Genomic DNA, 19,196 nt, shown 5'->3' on the forward strand with positions numbered 1-19,196 from the left:
TGCACATTGCACCTTTAATAACACAGTGTTAAACCATCTAACTGTCAGTTATCTCGCAGAGGGAACTCCACACCGCCCCCTTTCTTTTCTCTTCAATATCTGTTACCACAGCTTGAAATGAGTGGGCACTTTCCACACAAGACAGAGAGCGCTGAAGGCCAACTAGCAATCTTTTAAATGTTCAGTAAAGTTAATCTATGTTAATGCACCCATTTTATGTTTCAATAGAGAATTTCTCTGCAGTTCTGATCTCATGCCCATATATTTGTCAAGCTATCTGAACAAAATGCTTTAATGTAAAAAGAGAAAAACAATATCAAATTGGCTAATTTACATGAATCAACTAGCTCTAATCTGCCAAATGGAACCAGACAGTAATTCAATGGGAAAATGACAACAGTCTGACACCTCTGTCAGATTTCATAACATCACAAACCCCCAACAAAACATCAGACGCGAGAAAAAAAAGACATAAACAGACACTAATGATGACGAATAACTACAAGAACATTTTGACACCAGAGAGTTTTATCCTCTCCTCTCCAGCCAGAATGGTCAGATTCACCTGCCAAATGTCTTTCATGTTGCAGCCAGGGGAAAGCTGTTTGGAGATAAATGTGTGACAGGCCTGGAACCCCGTTGAGGATAATATTGACAGCCGGAAATGCAGAAGGTTCGACAGAGTTTTAGCAAAATAGCTGGGCGTGGTGGTGGAGCAACGGAAAGCAAACAATGTCAGCCGTAGATATCCCTTACATGTGTGTCGTGACAGGAAGGGATTCCACTATAGCACAACAATGACCCACTTACAACAAACAACAACTTTATACATAAGGACTACATAACTGCATTATAAAGCCCCTCTTCAGCAAAATGAACAGTAATAATGTTAGAGTGGCGTTACAGAGATCCAACCGTTTAATTGGCAGCGACTCCAGAGTGTTCCCATGACTTCCAATGAGAATGCTATAGTACGTAAATTAGAATCCCAAAAAGTAAGTGTGCTCAAAATCACTTCATTTAGGATAAGAATTACGAGTTACCGGTAGAGTATGTGTAATATTATTATATTATTACTAAGTGGCTGAGAGAGAGAGTAGAGGGCACTGAGGAGGCTAAAGTCAGGGTAACATAACATTGGACCATCATAACAGAACTATCAGAAAAATTCTGGTCAGTGGAAAACCCAGCCGTGTTGCCAAGCCTCGTCAGTCTGGTCAGAGACGGGCCAATGTCAGAGGCTGAATTTTGGATCCCACTGTCCTGTCTGAGGGTGGAATAACATCACGAACGAACGCACGCACACACGCACGCACGCACGCACGCACACACACACACACACACACACACACACACACACACACACACACACACACACACACACACACAGGGAGGGAGGGAGAGGTCATCCATGCTATGCTCCCCGTTGACTGTGCAACACTTCCTGTTCTGGTTCTAGTGTTTCACTGTTATCCCGCCTTTCCTTATGTCCTTATGGAAGAAAATGTATCTTATGAAATGTGAAGGTTGGCTTTGTGCTTCCAAACTTGGATATAATTTGTAAAACCTAGAGTGGGCCGTGCCCGCTGGATAGATTAGTAGTCGAAATGTGATTGTTTCATACGTTGATACTATCTGCCAAGGTTTTGTTTTGTACTGTATTACAGCTTCAAGAGATGTTCCAAGAAATGAAAAGCTTTGAAATAGTTGGAGCTACTCTAAGGTCGGAGCTTGCCAGCTTGGTATTGCCTTTGAGCCCTAGAACTCTCATTCCATTGGGTGACTCCCAGAGTAGTAACACTCCACATTCTCACCACAGTCATGTTTGCATTCCAAATGACTCCTGCAATCCACGTCCCTCATGGTTCTCAGCTAAGTCTTTGCCGTCATCTGAAGATAAGGATGTGTCATCTGTATTTTACATTTTAAATCCCTCAGTGGCTATCTCTTCTGTGAAAACCATTCCCAGTCTACCTGGTATTTCTCCATCCCAGCAGTGCAGGGCTAAGCCTCCTAGTCAGTGCTAAGCCTCCTAGTCCTCTTCCATTCCAATCAATCTAACCAGACTCATAACAGCACACTTTGAGAGCTTAGCGCTTTAATACATGTTTTAGCATAGAGAAGCTTTATATTGGGGACAGACCTGATCTCTATTGTACAAGCATTCAGGGTAACACAGAAGGTACTACTAACTATTTAGAGTTAGAGTAGATCAGGCGATACATACCAGACAAATGTCTGGAGGCACATTTCGGGAGACCAACATTTTACAATTTAGTATTCTGAGGAAAACTACAGAGATAAAACTGACAAAACACGTAGGCTACAGTGTTTTGGCATTCTTACCTTTTAAATAATCTAAAATTTAAAATATATTTTGATTTGTTAAAACGCTTTTTTGGTTACTACATGATTCCATATGTGTTATTTCATAGTTTTGATGTCTTCACTATTATTCTACAATGTAGAAAATAGTCTAAATAAAGAGAAAGCCTTGAATGAGTAGGTGTGTCAAAATTTAATAGCACAAATAGGCCTAACAGTGGTATTGCTTATCCCTATTAGTGCCACATTTGGGCTATTAGCAATATGTGTCTCATCTCATCAGTGTCTCTTACAGTGTAGGCTAAACCACAAAGGGGATATCTAATATACTATCTGGTAATATAGTGTGTCTCGGACAGCCTTCCTAGTCCCCATTCTTTCTAATCCAGCTGTTAATGCTGAAGGGCTTTGTAGTCAATACTCTCCTCTGACCTAGCTAGATTTATGAGCCAATTTCCCCGCAGGGCCCACGACCTATGACACCCACTCCACTGCATTACTCTCTTTGTTAAAGAAGTAGATAGACTTCAAAATCAACGTTTGTTAGATGTTTTGACATCTAGTGCGACTAATGCCGAGATGAGTTCTCGTTTCTATTAATTTGGTGTATTATATACTGTATTTGGATCGAGATTGGTTTGTGGTGAGACTTGAACCAATCTCGCCCACTTATGAGGTCTGAAAACATCTGGCAAAACTACATCTTGGAATGAATCATCACTTTAAATCCTCAAACTTCTAATACATATCATATACACTGAACAAAATTATAAACGCAAAATCCCAGAAAAGTTCCATTTGCACAAAAAGCTTATTTCTCTCAAATGTTATGCACAAATTTGTTTACATCCCTGTTAGTTAGCATTTTTTCCTTTGTCAAGATAATCCACCCCCCTGACAGGTGTGGCATATCAAGAAGCTGATTAATCAGCATGATCATTAAACAGTTGCTCCTTGTGCTGGGAACAATAAAAGGCCACTCTAAAATGCGCAGTTTTGTCACACAACACAATGCCACAGATGTTTCAAGTTTTGAGGGAGCGTGCAATTGGCATGCTGACTGCAGGAATGTCCACCAGAGCTGTTGCCAGAAAATGTAATGTTAATTTCTCTACCATAAGCTGCCTCCAATGTCGTTTTAGAGAATTTGGCAGTACGTCCAACCGTCCTCACAACCGCAGACCACGTGTAACCACGCCAGTCCAGGACCTCCACATCCGGCTTCTTCACCTGCGGGATCGTCTGAGAGATTGGGTGGTTGGGTGCTGAGGATACATTTCTGTCTGTAATAAAGCCAATTTGTGGGGAAAAACAAACTCATTCTGATTGGCTGGCCGTGGCTCCCCAGTGGGTGGGCCTGGCTGCCAAGTGGGTGGGACTATGCCCTCCAAGGCCCACCCATAGCCGCATCCCTGCCCAGTCATTTAATATCCATAGATTTGGGCCTAATGAATGTATTTTAATTGACTGATTTCCTTATGTGAACTGTAACTCAGTATCTTTGAAACTAAAATCTTTGAAATGGTTGCTTATTGCGTTTATATTTGTGTTCAGTATGCATACAAATTTGAATCAAAGTTGTCCCAACAGTCTCATCTTTTTTTCTCAGTGACACTGCAGGCGGTAGAGGACAGCCTCTGGAATGGAGATGCGACTGACAGCTGTTGTGGGATGTGACTACACACATTCACAGTTGGAAAATATATACACTATATTTATACCACAATATGGCAGTTTCTCACTTCCACATATTCATTGGAGTGGGCCAAAGCCAGAATTACATGCTAAGCACTCCTTAAAGCTGTAATGTGTACATTTTTGGGTGACCTGACCAAATTCACATAGAAATGGGAGATGTAGATCTGTTCTATGTGTGTTATTTCTATTTTTCCTTTGGTGTCTTTTACTTTTGATTTTGTGCACCTGCTTCAAACAGCTGAAAATATTTTGGGTTATGGAAAATATATTTCACAGCGGTTTAGATGGTACAATGACTCTATACTTGCTTGTTTTGTCACATAAACTGAAATTAGGCGAACTATTACATTTTTTTTGAAAATGCGGGAAATAGCAGAGCGATCTCTGCATAGTGCACCTTTAACTTTTCTTATGAAAATGAAGAGTAATCTTTGGCCTATTTCATCTTGAGTCTGGTATGGAATGAAATAATTACTAAACTTAATTTTCTCACGCTAGACCTTGAGAGCTTCTTTTGTTGACTTCTGATGAAGAGCAGTGCACAGTTTGACACATCGGGCACTCAGGGTTCTATGAGGATCCCATTATCGCTTGCTACTGCTCTATCTATCTAGACCCTTTCACGGGGAATGATGCTTCACCATACAGAAGCACAATAGACTTCCGTTGCTCCTTGTCTCACTCCGATTCAGGTGATTGTTCATGAAAACACTAAATTAATTAAACCATCTACGTAGTCTGAAATGACTCATCCTCTTCTCTTCAAAGGGAAGTGCATTTAACTGACAACATTTTTTAAGGAACGAGACGGTGAAATAGGTTAAGCATAATTTTCCATAAATTAATCAGAATCAGGCAAAGAAATATCTCAGAACTCAGAAAAAGTTTAATGAGTAATTACAGGAGAAGAGGAAATAATTTGGAGAAAAAAGGGAAGTGTGTAGTTTGTACCAACTGGTTTGTTGACACCCAAAAACCCGGCTTTTCCAAGGAGTTTGAAGACTTGGGCAATGCTACCCATTGGTCCACATAGGGGTTGATCTCCTGGTCGATGATTTATGACACCGACAAGGTAAGAGGGAAAGGTGATATACAGTACACATGGACATGGAATTGTGCAACATTTCCCCATTATAATTTTCAAAATGATTCAAGCTCTGTCATTGGTTGTTGATCATTGCTAGGTAACCATTTTCAGGTCTTGCCATAGATTTTCATGTAGATTTAAGTAAAAACTGTAACTTGGCAATGCAGGAACATTCACTTTCTTCTTGGTAAGCAACTCCAGTGTAGATTTTACCTTATGTTTTAGGTTATTGTCCTGCTGAAAGGTGAATTCATCTCCCAGTGTCTGGTGGAAAGCAGACTGAACCAGGTTTCCTCTAGGATTTTCACTGTGCTTAGCTCCATTCTGTTTCTTATTTATAATGAAAAACTCTCCAGTCCTTAATGATTACAAGCATACCCATAACATGTTGCAGCCACCACTATGCTTGAAAATATGGAGAGTTGTACTCAGTAATGTGATCTATTGGATTTGCCCCAAACATAACACTTTGTATTCAGGACAAAAAGTGAATTGCTTAGCTACATTGTTTTGCAGTATTACTTTAGTGCCGTGTTGCAAACAAGATGCATGTTTTGGAATATTTGTATTCTTTACAGGCTTCCTTCTTTTCACTCTGTCATTTAGGTTACTATTGTGGAGTAGCTACAATGTTGTTGATCCATCCCCAGTTTTCTCCTATCACAGCCATTAAACTCTGTAACTGTTTTGTGTGTGCTACTCCCTACATATTTATTACAGTCAGGTGAATAAAATACCATTCAAAATATGAATAGGCTTTTTCTCCACTGTCAACAAGTCTTTATGAAATATTGCAGTTTCACAAGACTGAACACTCCCGTTCTTGTGCGGTATATAGGGAATATGGTGCTACTTGGGATGTAACCCAGGAACAATTTTGATTTGTTCTTCCAAATAGTCTTCAGCTGGAAAATCACTTAAAAAGATACTATCAATATCCCACATTTCTCTGGTAACTCAACAGCTTCTTAGGGGAAGATGATTTGCCTACATGCTAAGATGCTGACCTCATTGGCAATGACAAACAACATGATGAGATGGATGGTGTTCTTTCTCCAAGGTGCATAAAGTACAGTACAAAAACAAGAGATTTGAGCCTTAAAGTATAACTATTATAAGCTTTAAGTGTTGATCCTATCTGCATTTAATTTACAATGCGTGATTGGTTTCAACAAGCCACCTGAAACTCAGGTTGAAAATGGACGTTTTGCTTCGTCTAGATCCTCATACGTCCTCATACAAATAGGTGTCCATTTGGGGGGAAAGGTTCTAAACAATGAATACTACCTTCGCAAAATAGCTCGAGGTTACACAATTACCTGTGCTTCCTCCTAATTCTATTACAGTAGTTAGTATAGAGAACACATTGTTTAAATGCACTGTCACTTTTAATGTCCAAAAGAGCCAACAGACCCTTGACAAACCCGTCTATCAATATGCTTTCAAGCATTGCTGTGTGGTAGAGAAAATTAAAAGCAATTAAAACCACCATAATTATGAAGTTAATGGGGGAAAATTACAAAATGTAGTCTAATGTAACTTCCTTCAGTGCATAAGCTACTGTCAGGTGTCACGAGTCACTCTTCATAATGGAGTTTGTAATACAATCTTAAAATTCAGTCTTATTCAATTTGATTAAGTTCATAATCAAAGGACAGCACAGGATCTGGCTTTCTGTGTGTGTTGGAAGGCATTTCAAGACAAATAAAAAACCTGTCAAGTGGTAAATGCACACCAAAAAGTTATTTCCAGATTTCCGAAAGATTGCGCAAGATGAAATACTTGGGCCCTATAAAGACTGTTACATTTTTTGCCTGATTCCATTTAGTTTTTCCCCAAATACAGCTTCCTCCATTTAGTTTTTCCCCAAATACAGCTTCCTCCATTTAGTTTTTCCCCAAATACAGCTTCCTCCATTTAGTTTTTCCCCAAATACAGCTTCCTCCATTTAGTTTTTCCCCAAATACAGCTTCCTCCATTTAGTTTTTCCCGGTTAAAAAAAATGCCCAATTTTTTCAGGTTTTTACTCTCTAAATCACACTTCTTTAATAGAAAAACAACTATGTTTGGACGTTCTAAGAACACAATAATGCTTCAAATATTGCAGTTTCACAAGACTGCAGATAGAGACAGGTTAAGTCTCTGACCATCTAACCTAGCTCCACCAAACCCAATCCAAATTCTTGTCATTCCTGAAAAATAGAGCAACAATCATATAGTTTGAGAATTGCAAGCCTATGTTTGCATCTAACAATGTTAGCCAAACATAAAATCTAATTTCCCAATGAAGTCACCCTAATACTAACTGTACCAGTTGGAGTATACCAGCTACATGGACATACAATACAGATATTTGTGCAGGCATTGAGTAGCATGAGATGGAAGCGGTTCACAACATTAGTCCCTCCAAATAGAGCGACAATAATATATTTGCATCATGAATTAAGACTTTTCTTAGGGAGTGAAGGGATGAGGAGTGGAACACTCCTGTTCTTGAGAAATGGGAGCTCCAACAGAGCCTTGGTACCACGGATCCCTCCCAAATGGCACCATATTCCCTACATGGGGCGGCAGGGTAGCCTAATGGTTAGCGCGTTGGACTAGTAACCACAAGGTTGCAAGTTCAAACCCCCGAGCTGACAAATCTGTCGTTCTGCCCCTGAACAGGCAGTTAACCCACTAGGCCGTCATTGAAAATAAGAATTTGTTCTTAACTGACTTGCCTAGTTAAATAAAGGTAAAAAAAAACATAGTGCACTATTCTTGACTAGGTCCCATGTCAACAGTATGTAACCCAGGAACAATTTTGATTTGTTCTTCCAAATCGTCTTCAGCTAGAAAATCACTTTTTACTCTCTAAATCACACTTCTTTAATAGAAAAACAACTATTTTTGGACTTTCTAAGAACACAATAATGCTTAAATCACATCAGGAGACCACTTTTGAGGTCTGAGAAAAATATAATAAATGTAGATTTTTGGGTGTAGTTTACCACTCAGACCTGGGCAGTTCCAGTCCTCGGGGGCCTGATTGGTGTCACACTTTTTCCCCATCATCCCTAGCAAACACAGCTTATTTTAAATAATTGCATTTTTAACTGAAGATCATGATTAGTTCATTATTGGAGGCAGGTGTGTTAGCTGGGGCAAAAGTGTGACACCAATCAAGCCCCCTAGAGTTGTCCAGGCCTGCTAATTGAAGCACACACCTACTGTAGCAAGAGGCTGTTGTTTAGCTGTGTTTTTGTAGCGCACATGTGATGTCAGACTTTGCAAAACAAAGAATTTGCAAAACAAAGAATTTGCAAAACAAATTACATCCTGAAGTTTGTAGTTAACATTTAAAGGTGCACTATGCAGAAATCGCTCTGCCATTTCCTGGTTACTAAAATTATAATAGTTAACCTAATTTCAGTTTATGTGACAAAACAAGCAAGTATAGTTTAGAGATTCATTGTACCTTCTGAACCTTTGTGACATATATTTTCCATAAACCAAAATATTATATTTTCAGCTGTTTGAAGCTGGTGTACAAAACCAAAAGTAAAAGATGCAAAAACTAAACTTGAGAATGAGAAGCATAGAAATAGCACACATTGACCAGATTTACCACTTCTTAGACTTGCTTTCAATGAGAATGACAGATCTATAACTCACATTTCCAGGTGAATTTGGTCAGGTCGCCCAAAATGAGACATATTGCAGCTTTAATTGAGAATGTTTTTGAGGAAGCCTTTCCATCTACCAGAAGACTGTTTTCATTAGCTAGCATAATCGCTAACAGCTACACAAAGTGGTAGATGCGTGCACCGCACACACATGGACAGGGACATTCCTCTTAAGAAAGTTGCAGAAAATACGAATCCCTGATGCATTCTGTTCATATACGATCAATTTGGGCAAATTAATTCATTTGAAATACATTTACTTGATTCCCTAGTATGCTCAATACATTTTTGAATATTGGTGAATTCCGTTTTAATGTCAGAATTCTGTTTTAATGTCTGAATTCCGTTTTAATGTCTGAATTCCGTTTTAATGTCTGAATTCCATTTTAATGTCTGAATTCCGTTTTAATGTCTGAATTCCGTGATTCCGTCCAAGTTCTGCACACCACTTATTTTATAAGACCATAGGATCTGAACTTCTTATTTTCCAACATAGACAGTAACGGCTCCTCTACCAGCCAAAAAAACAAATGTGTATAACCTATGAGAACAGGACAACCAGATTTACACATTTTCTTTCTGGACTTCAGAACAATAACACTAAACACATTCCACTCACTTCAGAGGACTGCATGAGTTATAAACCTGTCAGATATAAAACACAGCATAGGCTACAAACAGCAGCTATGAGCAGAGTACTGGTACCCCTCTTCCTCTGCAATAAATGCTTCATTTCCCAAAGTTCAAATCCTCAGGAAGGCAAATGGGAGGATCTGCTAGGTCTTGGAAAGGGAAATGTTTATCTTTACTGGGACCCTAAATCATATACAGTGTATTCGGAAAGTATTCAGACCCCTTGACTTTTTCCACATTTTGTTACGTTACAGCTTTATTCTAAAATGGATTAAATAGTTGTTTTTTTCTCATCAATCTACACACAATACCCCAGGTTGGAAAAAAAGGAAATATCACATTTAAATAAGTATTTAGACCCTTTACTCAGTACTTTGTTGAAGCACATGTGGCAGTGATTACAGCCTTGAGTCTTCTTGGGTATGACTCTATAAGCTTGGCACACCTGTATTTGGGGATTTTCTCCCATTCTTCTCTGCAGATCCTCTCAAGCTCTGTCAGGTTGGATGGGGAGCGTTGCTGCACAGCTATTTTCTGGTCTACCCAGAGGTGTTCGCTCAGGTTCAAATCCGGGCTCTGGCTGGGTCACTCAAGGACATTCAGAGACTTGTCCAGAAGCCACTCCTGCATTGTCTTGGCTGTGTGCTTAGGGTCGTTGTCCTGTTGGAAGGTGAACCTTCGCCCCAGTCTGTGGTCCTGAGCGCTCTGGAGCAGGTTTTCATCGAGGATCTCTCTGTACTTTGCTCTGCTCATCTTTCCCTTGATCCTGACTAGTCTTCCAGTCCCTGCCGCTGAAAAATATCTACACAGCATGCTGCCACCACCATATTTCACCGTAGGGATGGTGCCAGGTTTCCTCCAGACGTGACGCTTAACATTCAGGCCTAAGAGTTCAATCTTGGGTTCATCAGACCAGAGAATCTTGTTTCTCATGGTCTGAGAGTCCTATAAGTGCATTTTGGCAAACTCCAAGTGGGCTGTCATGTGCCTTTTACTGAGGAGTGGCCTCCATCTGACCACATAAAGGTCTAATTGGTGGAGTGCTGCAGAGATGGTTGTCCTTCTGGAAGGTTCTCCCATCTCCACAGAGGAACTCTGCAGCTCTGTCAGAGTGACCATTGGGTTCTTGGACACCTCCCTGACCAAGCCCCTTCTCCCCCGATTGCTCAGTTTGGTCAGGCGGCCAGCTCTAGGAAGAGTCTTGGTGGTTCCAAGCTTCTTCCATTTAAGAATGATGGAGGCGGGCCTCCTGAGTGGCACAGTGGATTAAGGCACTGCATCGCAGTGCTAGCTGTGCCTCTAGAGATCCTGGTTCAAGTCCAGGCTCTGTCGCAGCCGGCCGTGACTGGGAGACCCACGGGGCGGCACACAATCGGCCCAGCGTCGTCCGGGTTAGGGAGGGCTTGGCCGGCAGGGATGCTCTTATCTCATCGCACACCTGCGATTCCTGTGGTGGGCCGGGAACAATGGACACGGTCGCAGGTGCACAGTGTTTTCTCTGACACATTGGTGCGGCTGGCTTCCGGGTTAAGCAGGCATTGTGTCAAGAAGCAGTGCGGCTTGGCTGGTTTGTGTTTCGTAGGATGTATGTGTCTCGACCTTCGATCTCTACCGAGTCCGTACGGGAGTGGCAGCGATGGGTCAAGACTGTATCTACCAATTGGATACCATGAAATTGGAGAGAAAAAGGGGTAAAGGAATGATGTGTTTTTGGGGACCTTCAAAGCTGCAGAATTTTTTTGGTACCCTTCCCCTCTCTACGGACAATTCCTTCGACCTCATGGCTTGGTTTTTTCTCTGACATGCACTGTCAGATGTGGGGCCTTATATAGACAGGTGTGCCTTTCCAAATCATGTCCAATCAATTGAATTTACCACAGATTGACTCCAATCAAATCTCAAGGATGATCAATGGAAACAGGATGCACCTGAGCTCAATTTCGAGTCTCAAAGCAAAGGGTCTGAAAACTTACGTAAATAAGGTTGTTTTTTCTAAAAACCTGTTTTTGCTTTGTCATTATGGTGCATTGTGTGTAAATTGTTGAGGCACATTTTCTTATTTAATCTATTTTAGAAAAAGGCTTTAATGTAACAAAATAGGGAAAAGTCAAGGGGTCTGAATACTTTCTCAATGCACTGTACAAAGGTTATTGTTAACTTGTAGTGTTGCATACCAGAACAATTTCACACCGCAGAGCTGTGAATTGTGAGTCGGGGTCAAGAGCACTGTCAAGAACACTACTTTCCCCTGACACGGTTGTGTTTCAAACCTAGCTGTAACATCTGAGCACTTTCACAGTAACAGAATGAAGTTGAGACTCAGAATGTTAACTTTAAAATGTATGTCAAACAAAAACCAATGATTGAAAATTAAAACAAACATTATAACTTTATGCACAAGGACTACTTTTAAAAATGTCCACTTTGGTACCAGAATGACAGCACAAACAGCACTAACACGAAACCCAAACCGGCTGTGCGCGTGCGCCATCGTGAGCTATCGTGCATACATTTATTTTGTCCCCCTACACCAAACGCGATCACGACACGCAGGTTAAAATATCAAAACAAACTCTTAAACAATTACATTAATTTGGGGACAGGTCGAAAAGCATTCAACATGTATGGCAATTTAGCTAGTTAGCTTGCACTTGCTAGCAAATTTGTCCTATTTAGCTAGCTTGCTGTTGCTAGCTAATTTGTCCTGGGATATAAACATTGAGTTGTTATTTTACTTGAAATGCACAAGGTCCTCTACTCCAATTAATCCACACATCTACGACAATTAATCCATACATAAAACGGCCAACCGAATCGTTTCTAGTCATCTCTCCTCCTTTCAGGCTTTTTCATCTTTGAACTTATATGGTGATTGGCATCTAAACTTTCATAGTATTACCACGACGACTGGCAAAACAGTTTGTCTTTCAATCACCCACATGGGCATAACCCATGAGAAGATGACACGTGGGTACCTGCTTCTATACACCAATTAGGAGATGGGAGAGGCAGGACTTTCAGTGCGATCTGCGTCAGAAATAGAAAGGAGTTCTATTTTAGCCCTTGGCATCGCAGACGCTCGTTGGCACACGCGAGCAGTGTGGGTGCAATAATTGAATAACATGGATTTCTAAATGTATTTTGCGATGCTCACGCACACGACTTGTCCGGTCTGGTCAGCATGTTAGCATCGCAGACCGTCATTATTTTACCTTATTTTGCATCTGCACTGTTCTTCAAGTCAATGTATTTTTGTCAAATCTTCTGTGGACATTGTTCAAAGTAGTCCTTGTGCATAGAGCGATATGGTTTGTTAAACTTTGCAATAATTGTTTTTTGTTTGACGTACATTTTAATGTGAAAGTGGAATTGCCTATCACTTGAGGAAGAAGTAAGCAGAAGAAGTATACTACAGTTCAACATTTTGATTAAACGGAATTTCCCCCGAAATCTTGATATGTCAAACAAAATAACATAGGCTAGGTATGATTGAGCTGAGGTTTTGGAATTGAGTAAACTCAGAAGTTCTACTTTACTCTAAAATGAAGTGAGGTTAGAACATTCTGGTGGGATAGGTCTGAATCACTCTGATTGGATATGCAATGTGATTATGACATTGTAGTCACTCAACAATTTCTCGTAACCCTTTTGTGTGCCATTACCAAGTTTACAATGCACGGAACCTTAAACTGTATTCTTTTAATAAACGGAAGTTCCTATATTCCCCACTGGTGTGTTGTATTCATATTGTTCCTAATTTCCTTTTTGCTTCAATATCCTTCCTATTCTTTCGCATGTCTGTTTATTTTCAACCTCCCTGCATCCTTTGGGGTTTGAGTCACACAAAAAATGTATTCCATTTACCGCTCAGTCTTTGTTTGTTTCTTTTTATAGGGTCTCTGTTTGTAGTTTGAGATTGTTGCCCCCGGTGACTGTCTAGTCTAGCAATATGTAGCCTTGAAGAGCTGCAGGTAGCCTACTGTAGGGTTTAGCTTATGCCTTGCTCCAACTAGGTACAGTATCCCACACCTGCCTCGTCATTTAAAGAGTCACAAATGATAAACATGAATGATTGGCAGGATTCCACTTACTGGTCTCTCAGGTCTAAAGCTAAAAGTGTGGGCTCTATAACCAGAGAAGCAGAGGTGAAGCGAGAGGGTCTGCCCAAAATCTGTCCACAAAAATAGGACCACGCAGTGGAGGTCAATGTGTGTTTAATTTTGTTTACAAAAAATGTAATTGCTAATATGCTATGTCAGGCTTATTTGATCGAATAGAACATGATGCTTATTTGATCTAATTTAAGTTTCCTAATGGTTGGGCTCTCTTCTCCTCCCGGCTGCCCTCCATCTTTGAGGACATGTATTTCCATTGTTAGAGCGGTCACTCGACTATCTTGTCAATAATAGATCATCTTTGCTATAACTCAAACACCTCAGTACCTGTGGCACTCCAGGACCAGGGTTGCTTACAATAAGCCTGATTAATATGAAGAGCATGTTTATCAAGCAGATTATTGCTATACTGTTTTCTCTTTCTCAGGGAGTAAATTACAGGTAATTTGCTAGTTGTTCATTAATTATATGGGCAGTAACGACTGCATTAACAAAATATCAATATCAAATTGATGATGTAGAATGTTACCATCGTGCAAAGGTATCACTTCAAGTTCAAGACAGACATCACGTGACAGCCAGTAGATATTTTTTTCTCCCACAAGGCTGTAGCAAAACAATGTGAGGCTTTTGCAGTTCTGTTAAGGTTGAGAAGCTTGTAATATTGGGAAATATTGTCGTAGGGCATAACTGGAACGTTATTCATACAATACGAATAGAACCTGACTCGTTTCTATCAACATAAAAAAAAACGTCATGTTTATGGACAGCTCGAGCTGAATTAGCCTTTATGCTAGTGACCTTTCATCTACTTTCACGTTATGTAGTGTTACTATCATTTGCGAGTTATATCACAAATATTCATATCCACGAAAGCTGTATTAGTTCACTTTCTTTGTGAGATTTAATCATGATTTATCTATTCTGTTTCATTGTTGTCATGCTATGCTCTGATAGCTAGTTAGGATAGCACTCGTTCATAGCTTTTGAGAGACACCTTTCGTGCTAAATATTCTAGTCTATAGTCTTTAAATGATCAGCCGTTGTCTGTGAACCACTGGCGGCTTTGGATTTAGATGACACATTTCCAATCAGCTTTCTTGTACTGCTAATCAAGGTTAATTTGTAGAAATGACGGCCACCTGCCAAGTTCAGTCGCAGAGCTCCGTCAATCAGCCATTTCTGTACAAGTGACAGTTGTGTGTGCGTCTAGGATTCGCTCATGCGCAATGGTCATGTCAGGTATCATTGCAGTTGGCATAGGTCATGACTGGCAAAGTATCAAGGCGTAGTGTACCAAGGGTGAACTTTATAATGGCAGGTGGTGACTAAAACATACTTGCTGCTTATTTTCCCTTTGACATTTTTCCATTGAAAAAGCACTTGAAAAAACAAACAATGGATAAGTTTGAATGTTTGCTTTAGCGTTATCTGTGCTACAAGCTGTCTGTCTCAGTACCATCTTTCAATAATTCACATTAGCCTATCCCTTTACAACATACAGTACCAGTGAAAAGTGTGGACACACCTACTCATTACAGGATTTTTCTTTATCTTTACTATTTTCTACATTGTAGAATAATAGTGATGCCATTAAAACTCTGAAATAACACATGGAATCATGTAGTAACCAAAAAAGATTATTCAAAGTAGCCACCCTTTGCCTTGATGACAACTTTGCACACTCTTGGAATTCTCTCAACCAGCTTCATGAGGTAGTTACCTGGAATGCATTTCGATTAACAGTGCCTTGTTTAAAGTTAATTTGTGGCATTTCTTTCCTTAATGAGTTTGAGACAATCAGTTGTGTTGTGACAAGGTAGGGTTGGTACACTGAAGATAGCCCTATTTGGTAAAAGACCAGGTCCATATTCTGGCAAGAACAGCTCAAATAAGCAAAGAGAAACAACAGTCCATCATTGCTTTATGACATGAAGCTCAGTAAATCCGTAATATTTCAAGAACTTTTCAAGTTTCTTCAAGTGCAGTCGCAAAAACCATCAAGCGCTATGATGAAACTGGCTCTCATGAGGACCGCCACAGGAAAGGAAGACCCAGAGCTACCTCTTCTGCAGAGGATACGCTCATTAGAGTTACCAGCCTCAGAAATTGCAGCCCAAATAAATGCTTCACAGAGTTCAAGTAACAGACACATCTCAACATCAACTGTTCAGAGGAGACTGAATCAGGCCTTCATGCTTGAATTGCTGCAAAGGAACCACTACTTAAGGACACCAATAATAAGAAGAGACTTGCTTGGGCCAAGAAGCAATGGACATTAGATTAGTGGAAATCTGTCCTTTGGTCTGATGAGTCCAAATTTGAGATTTTTGGTTCCAACCACCGTGTCTTTGTGTGAGACACAGAGTAGGTAGGGATGAGCTCTGCCTGTGTGGTTCCCACTGTGAAGTATGGAGGAGGAGGTGTGATGATGTAGGGGTGCTTTACTGGTAACACTGTCTGTGATTTATTTAGAATTCAAGACACACTTAACCATCATGGCTACCACAGCATTCTGCAGCGATACGCCATCCCATCTGGTTTGCGCTTAGTGGGGCCATCATTTGTTTTTCAACAGGACAATGACCCAACACACCTCCAGGCTGTGTAAGGATTATTTGACCAAGAAGGAGAGTGATGGAGTGCTGCATCAGATGACCTGGCCTCCACAATCACCCAACCTCAACCCAATTGAGATGGTTTGGGATGAGTTGGACTGCAGAGGGAAGGAAAAGCAGCCAACAAGTACTCAGCATTTGTGGGAACTCCTTCAAGACTGTTGGAAAAGCATTCCAGTTGAAGCTGGTTGAGAGAATGCCAAGCTACAATGTAGAAAATAGTCCAAATAAAGAAAAACCCTGTAATGAGTAGGTGTGTCCAAACTTTTGACTGGTAATGTATATCAGTTATAATATATGAGCTCAACAGCTATTTAGTCTTTGGAAACAGCCCAGGTGACTTGTAGTTGTAAAGAAGCTAATTTAATGACTTTGATTTCATCTAATAACGAAACAGATGGTGCACACTCAGAGATGTGGGAGACAAGCACTTTACTGACAAATAAACCATCCAACAAAGCTCTGACAATCATTGCCAAAAACTACTCTTATTTACTGCATCAATTCAGGGAGATTAATTTACATGGGTTCATGAGGTTTATATATATTCAGAAATTTTAATTTGTTTTTTTTGTTTCTTCTTGGTTGGCTAATGGTGATCCAGCAATGTTTCCTGGGTAGGGGGAATGTCCTTGGGCACTAGAGAGGGTCTAATCTGTTCTTCCTGTCCTCTTCAGCTGACAACACATCCATCTTTCAACTCCTTGAATGGGTTATTGTCCTCTGCAATACCTTTGACCAGAGTGTCCTCTTCTACACCAGCCTGAACGTCCTCCATAAACTCTGTACAGCACTTAGACGTCTGTCGTACAAAATAATGGTCTACCGGTAACACACACAACTTTAATATCAAGAATGCCATTACAGTCTCATTTGATCACCAATCCAGATCTCTTATTGTTCCTACATAGATATTACTTTTACAACTGGAAAAATGATCAATTAAAGTAAGCTGGTCAAATTTACCAGCCATCTCTCAAGCTTGACTTCAATCTTCTTTTGGTCTCTTTCCATTTTAGCCTTATCCACGTCTGTCAACTCGTCCATATTTATCACCCCCGGCATTGTCTGTCAAAGAAAATAAATACATTGTTGCCGAAGGGAAGGTAAACATTATTCTTAAAGTAGAGCCACACTCACAAAAACTATTTTAAAATGTGCCACGTAGAAGCTTGATAATCATAATTGCATACATTAGGTGGTACTTCATTAATTGTTTTGTTGATTGGGGTTGTGAATATTCATTGGTATATTATATTTTTTAAATAGTCCCAAATCCTACACTCAGATTATCCCTTCCCTATGATTGCTAGATTAATGAATTGAATAATATTAATTCATCAAACATATATTAATTCATAAAAGACAAGAAACAAAATGACTTACCGTGTCTTACAAGGACCAGTCTTCCACCCCTGAAAACTGCCAGAGAAATCCCTCTCCCTCAATCCAGGTTATAAAGTCATCTGCATAAACATTCTAATATCTTAATCTGATTAAAACAATGCCCTTTATTCCAACACTGTAGAATCATAGCAGAGGGCAAAGGGCCACTCTCCAAAGTACAGGTGTTAGATTGGAAGTTGTGTTCTTGAGACGTCTAAAATTGCCATAAAGTGTGGAAGAATATCTATAATACGTTAATACGTTCAATATATTGTCTGTGGTTATCTTCACTGTTCCTATGCAGATATGGGTCAAGGGGAAGGACACGGCAGTTCATGTTAGCATGATAAGAAGGCTAATCTGTATTTACCTTCAACCTGTCATGATGAAGGATACATCATCATTAGGATCCTCTGCATTGTTGGAAAAGGACCTGAAAGTAAGCATTTCACTGTTAGTCTAAACCTGTTGTTTACGAAGCATGTAACAAATAAGATTTGATTTGATTTATGAATATGACAACTATAGCAGTTCTCCAGGAGATATAAGGGATTGATGAGCTTAAACTGAAATCATAGAGATACTGCAATAGCTGCATCCATGAGCTGTGTAGGCTAGTATAGTCTAAGTAACTATAAGTCACATTTTCTATGGCTTTGGGACGAAGCAAGGTAACGTGTTTTCAGTGGAGAGTGTAGATGTAGGAAAGAAACTGCAGCTGATGCATCCATGAGATGGGTTCCTATGTATCTATTAGCCTACATGTTCTGTGCCTTTCAGATGTAGAAAGGTTTCATGTCAATGCAGAGAAAAGGTGCAGAGAGAAAAAGTGTGTGGGAGTATAGTGGTCACTGGTCAGACATGATCCTGTCAAGGGAGAAAGAGCCATGTTGAGAATGGGGTGGAGGTCATTTCTATGGAATGAATGACAGCGTCCTCTACAATATACTGAGAGCGATGGAATCAAGGTTTAACTAAGAGGACAGTCAGGGGTTCATGTTATGAAATAATTTCCCCCTCTTGTTGCTGTACTCCACCTATGTAATTTAAATGTATTGAGATTGAGAAATAAGCCTTTCTTTTCATAGACCAAGGCTCCTATTCAATATTCAATCAATTACAGGTCAAGCACTGATCCTAGCCTACATTTGAATTGTGCTGCCTGTATGTTTTGGATTCAGGCACAGAACAAAACAGGGTGACCGGTGTGAAATGAAAAGAATCTCCACTGCAAATGAATTGAAACTTGTTTGGTGCTCTACATGGTGGGAGACAATCTCTATAACTAGGTTTCCATCCAATTTGCAACACATTTTCATGCGAATATTCAAAAATCTGCAGAAAACAATATGCGCATTTTCCCAGCAGAGGTATTTCCATCTAACTGACTTTTTGCAGATAAAGGGATGTGCTTGATGACATAGTGCACGTAAAAAAATATTTGGCTAAATTCCCATGTACCGAATGACAAATACAAGTTGGGATTTCATCGCACTTTCAACTCTACTGATATATTTGTTACAACTACTGCGTTTCAAATGCAAACTTTGTGTGTGAGTAAAGTACCTGTTGGATAAAAAATATCATGACAGGCCTGATGGAAAGAGGCAATTTGTCGGTAAACTTTATAAATGTGACAACACAAAATATGCTACAAAAGTTGGGA

At 40.0% G+C, this 19,196-nt stretch overlaps 1 protein-coding gene across 1 annotated transcript; it reads right to left on the reverse strand.

Annotated features, from left to right (window-relative positions):
- Window positions 1–16,559: 16,559 nt before the first annotated feature.
- Window positions 16,560–17,571, reverse strand: LOC118946496 (guanine nucleotide-binding protein G(T) subunit gamma-T1-like). Its single transcript, XM_036971552.2, has 3 exons — window positions 17,531–17,571; window positions 17,111–17,212; window positions 16,560–16,946 (listed from the first exon to the last, which is right to left on the reverse strand). Exons 2-3 carry the CDS (start codon window positions 17,207–17,209, stop codon window positions 16,818–16,820), a joined length of 228 nt encoding a protein of 75 aa, XP_036827447.1. The 5' UTR covers window positions 17,210–17,212; window positions 17,531–17,571; the 3' UTR covers window positions 16,560–16,817.
- Window positions 17,572–19,196: the final 1,625 nt, after the last annotated feature.

The sequence above is a fragment of the Oncorhynchus mykiss genome, chromosome 30, assembly GCF_057628025.1.
Source record: "Oncorhynchus mykiss isolate SJ-2025 chromosome 30, ASM5762802v1, whole genome shotgun sequence".
In the NCBI taxonomy this organism is placed as follows: domain Eukaryota; kingdom Metazoa; phylum Chordata; class Actinopteri; order Salmoniformes; family Salmonidae; genus Oncorhynchus; species Oncorhynchus mykiss.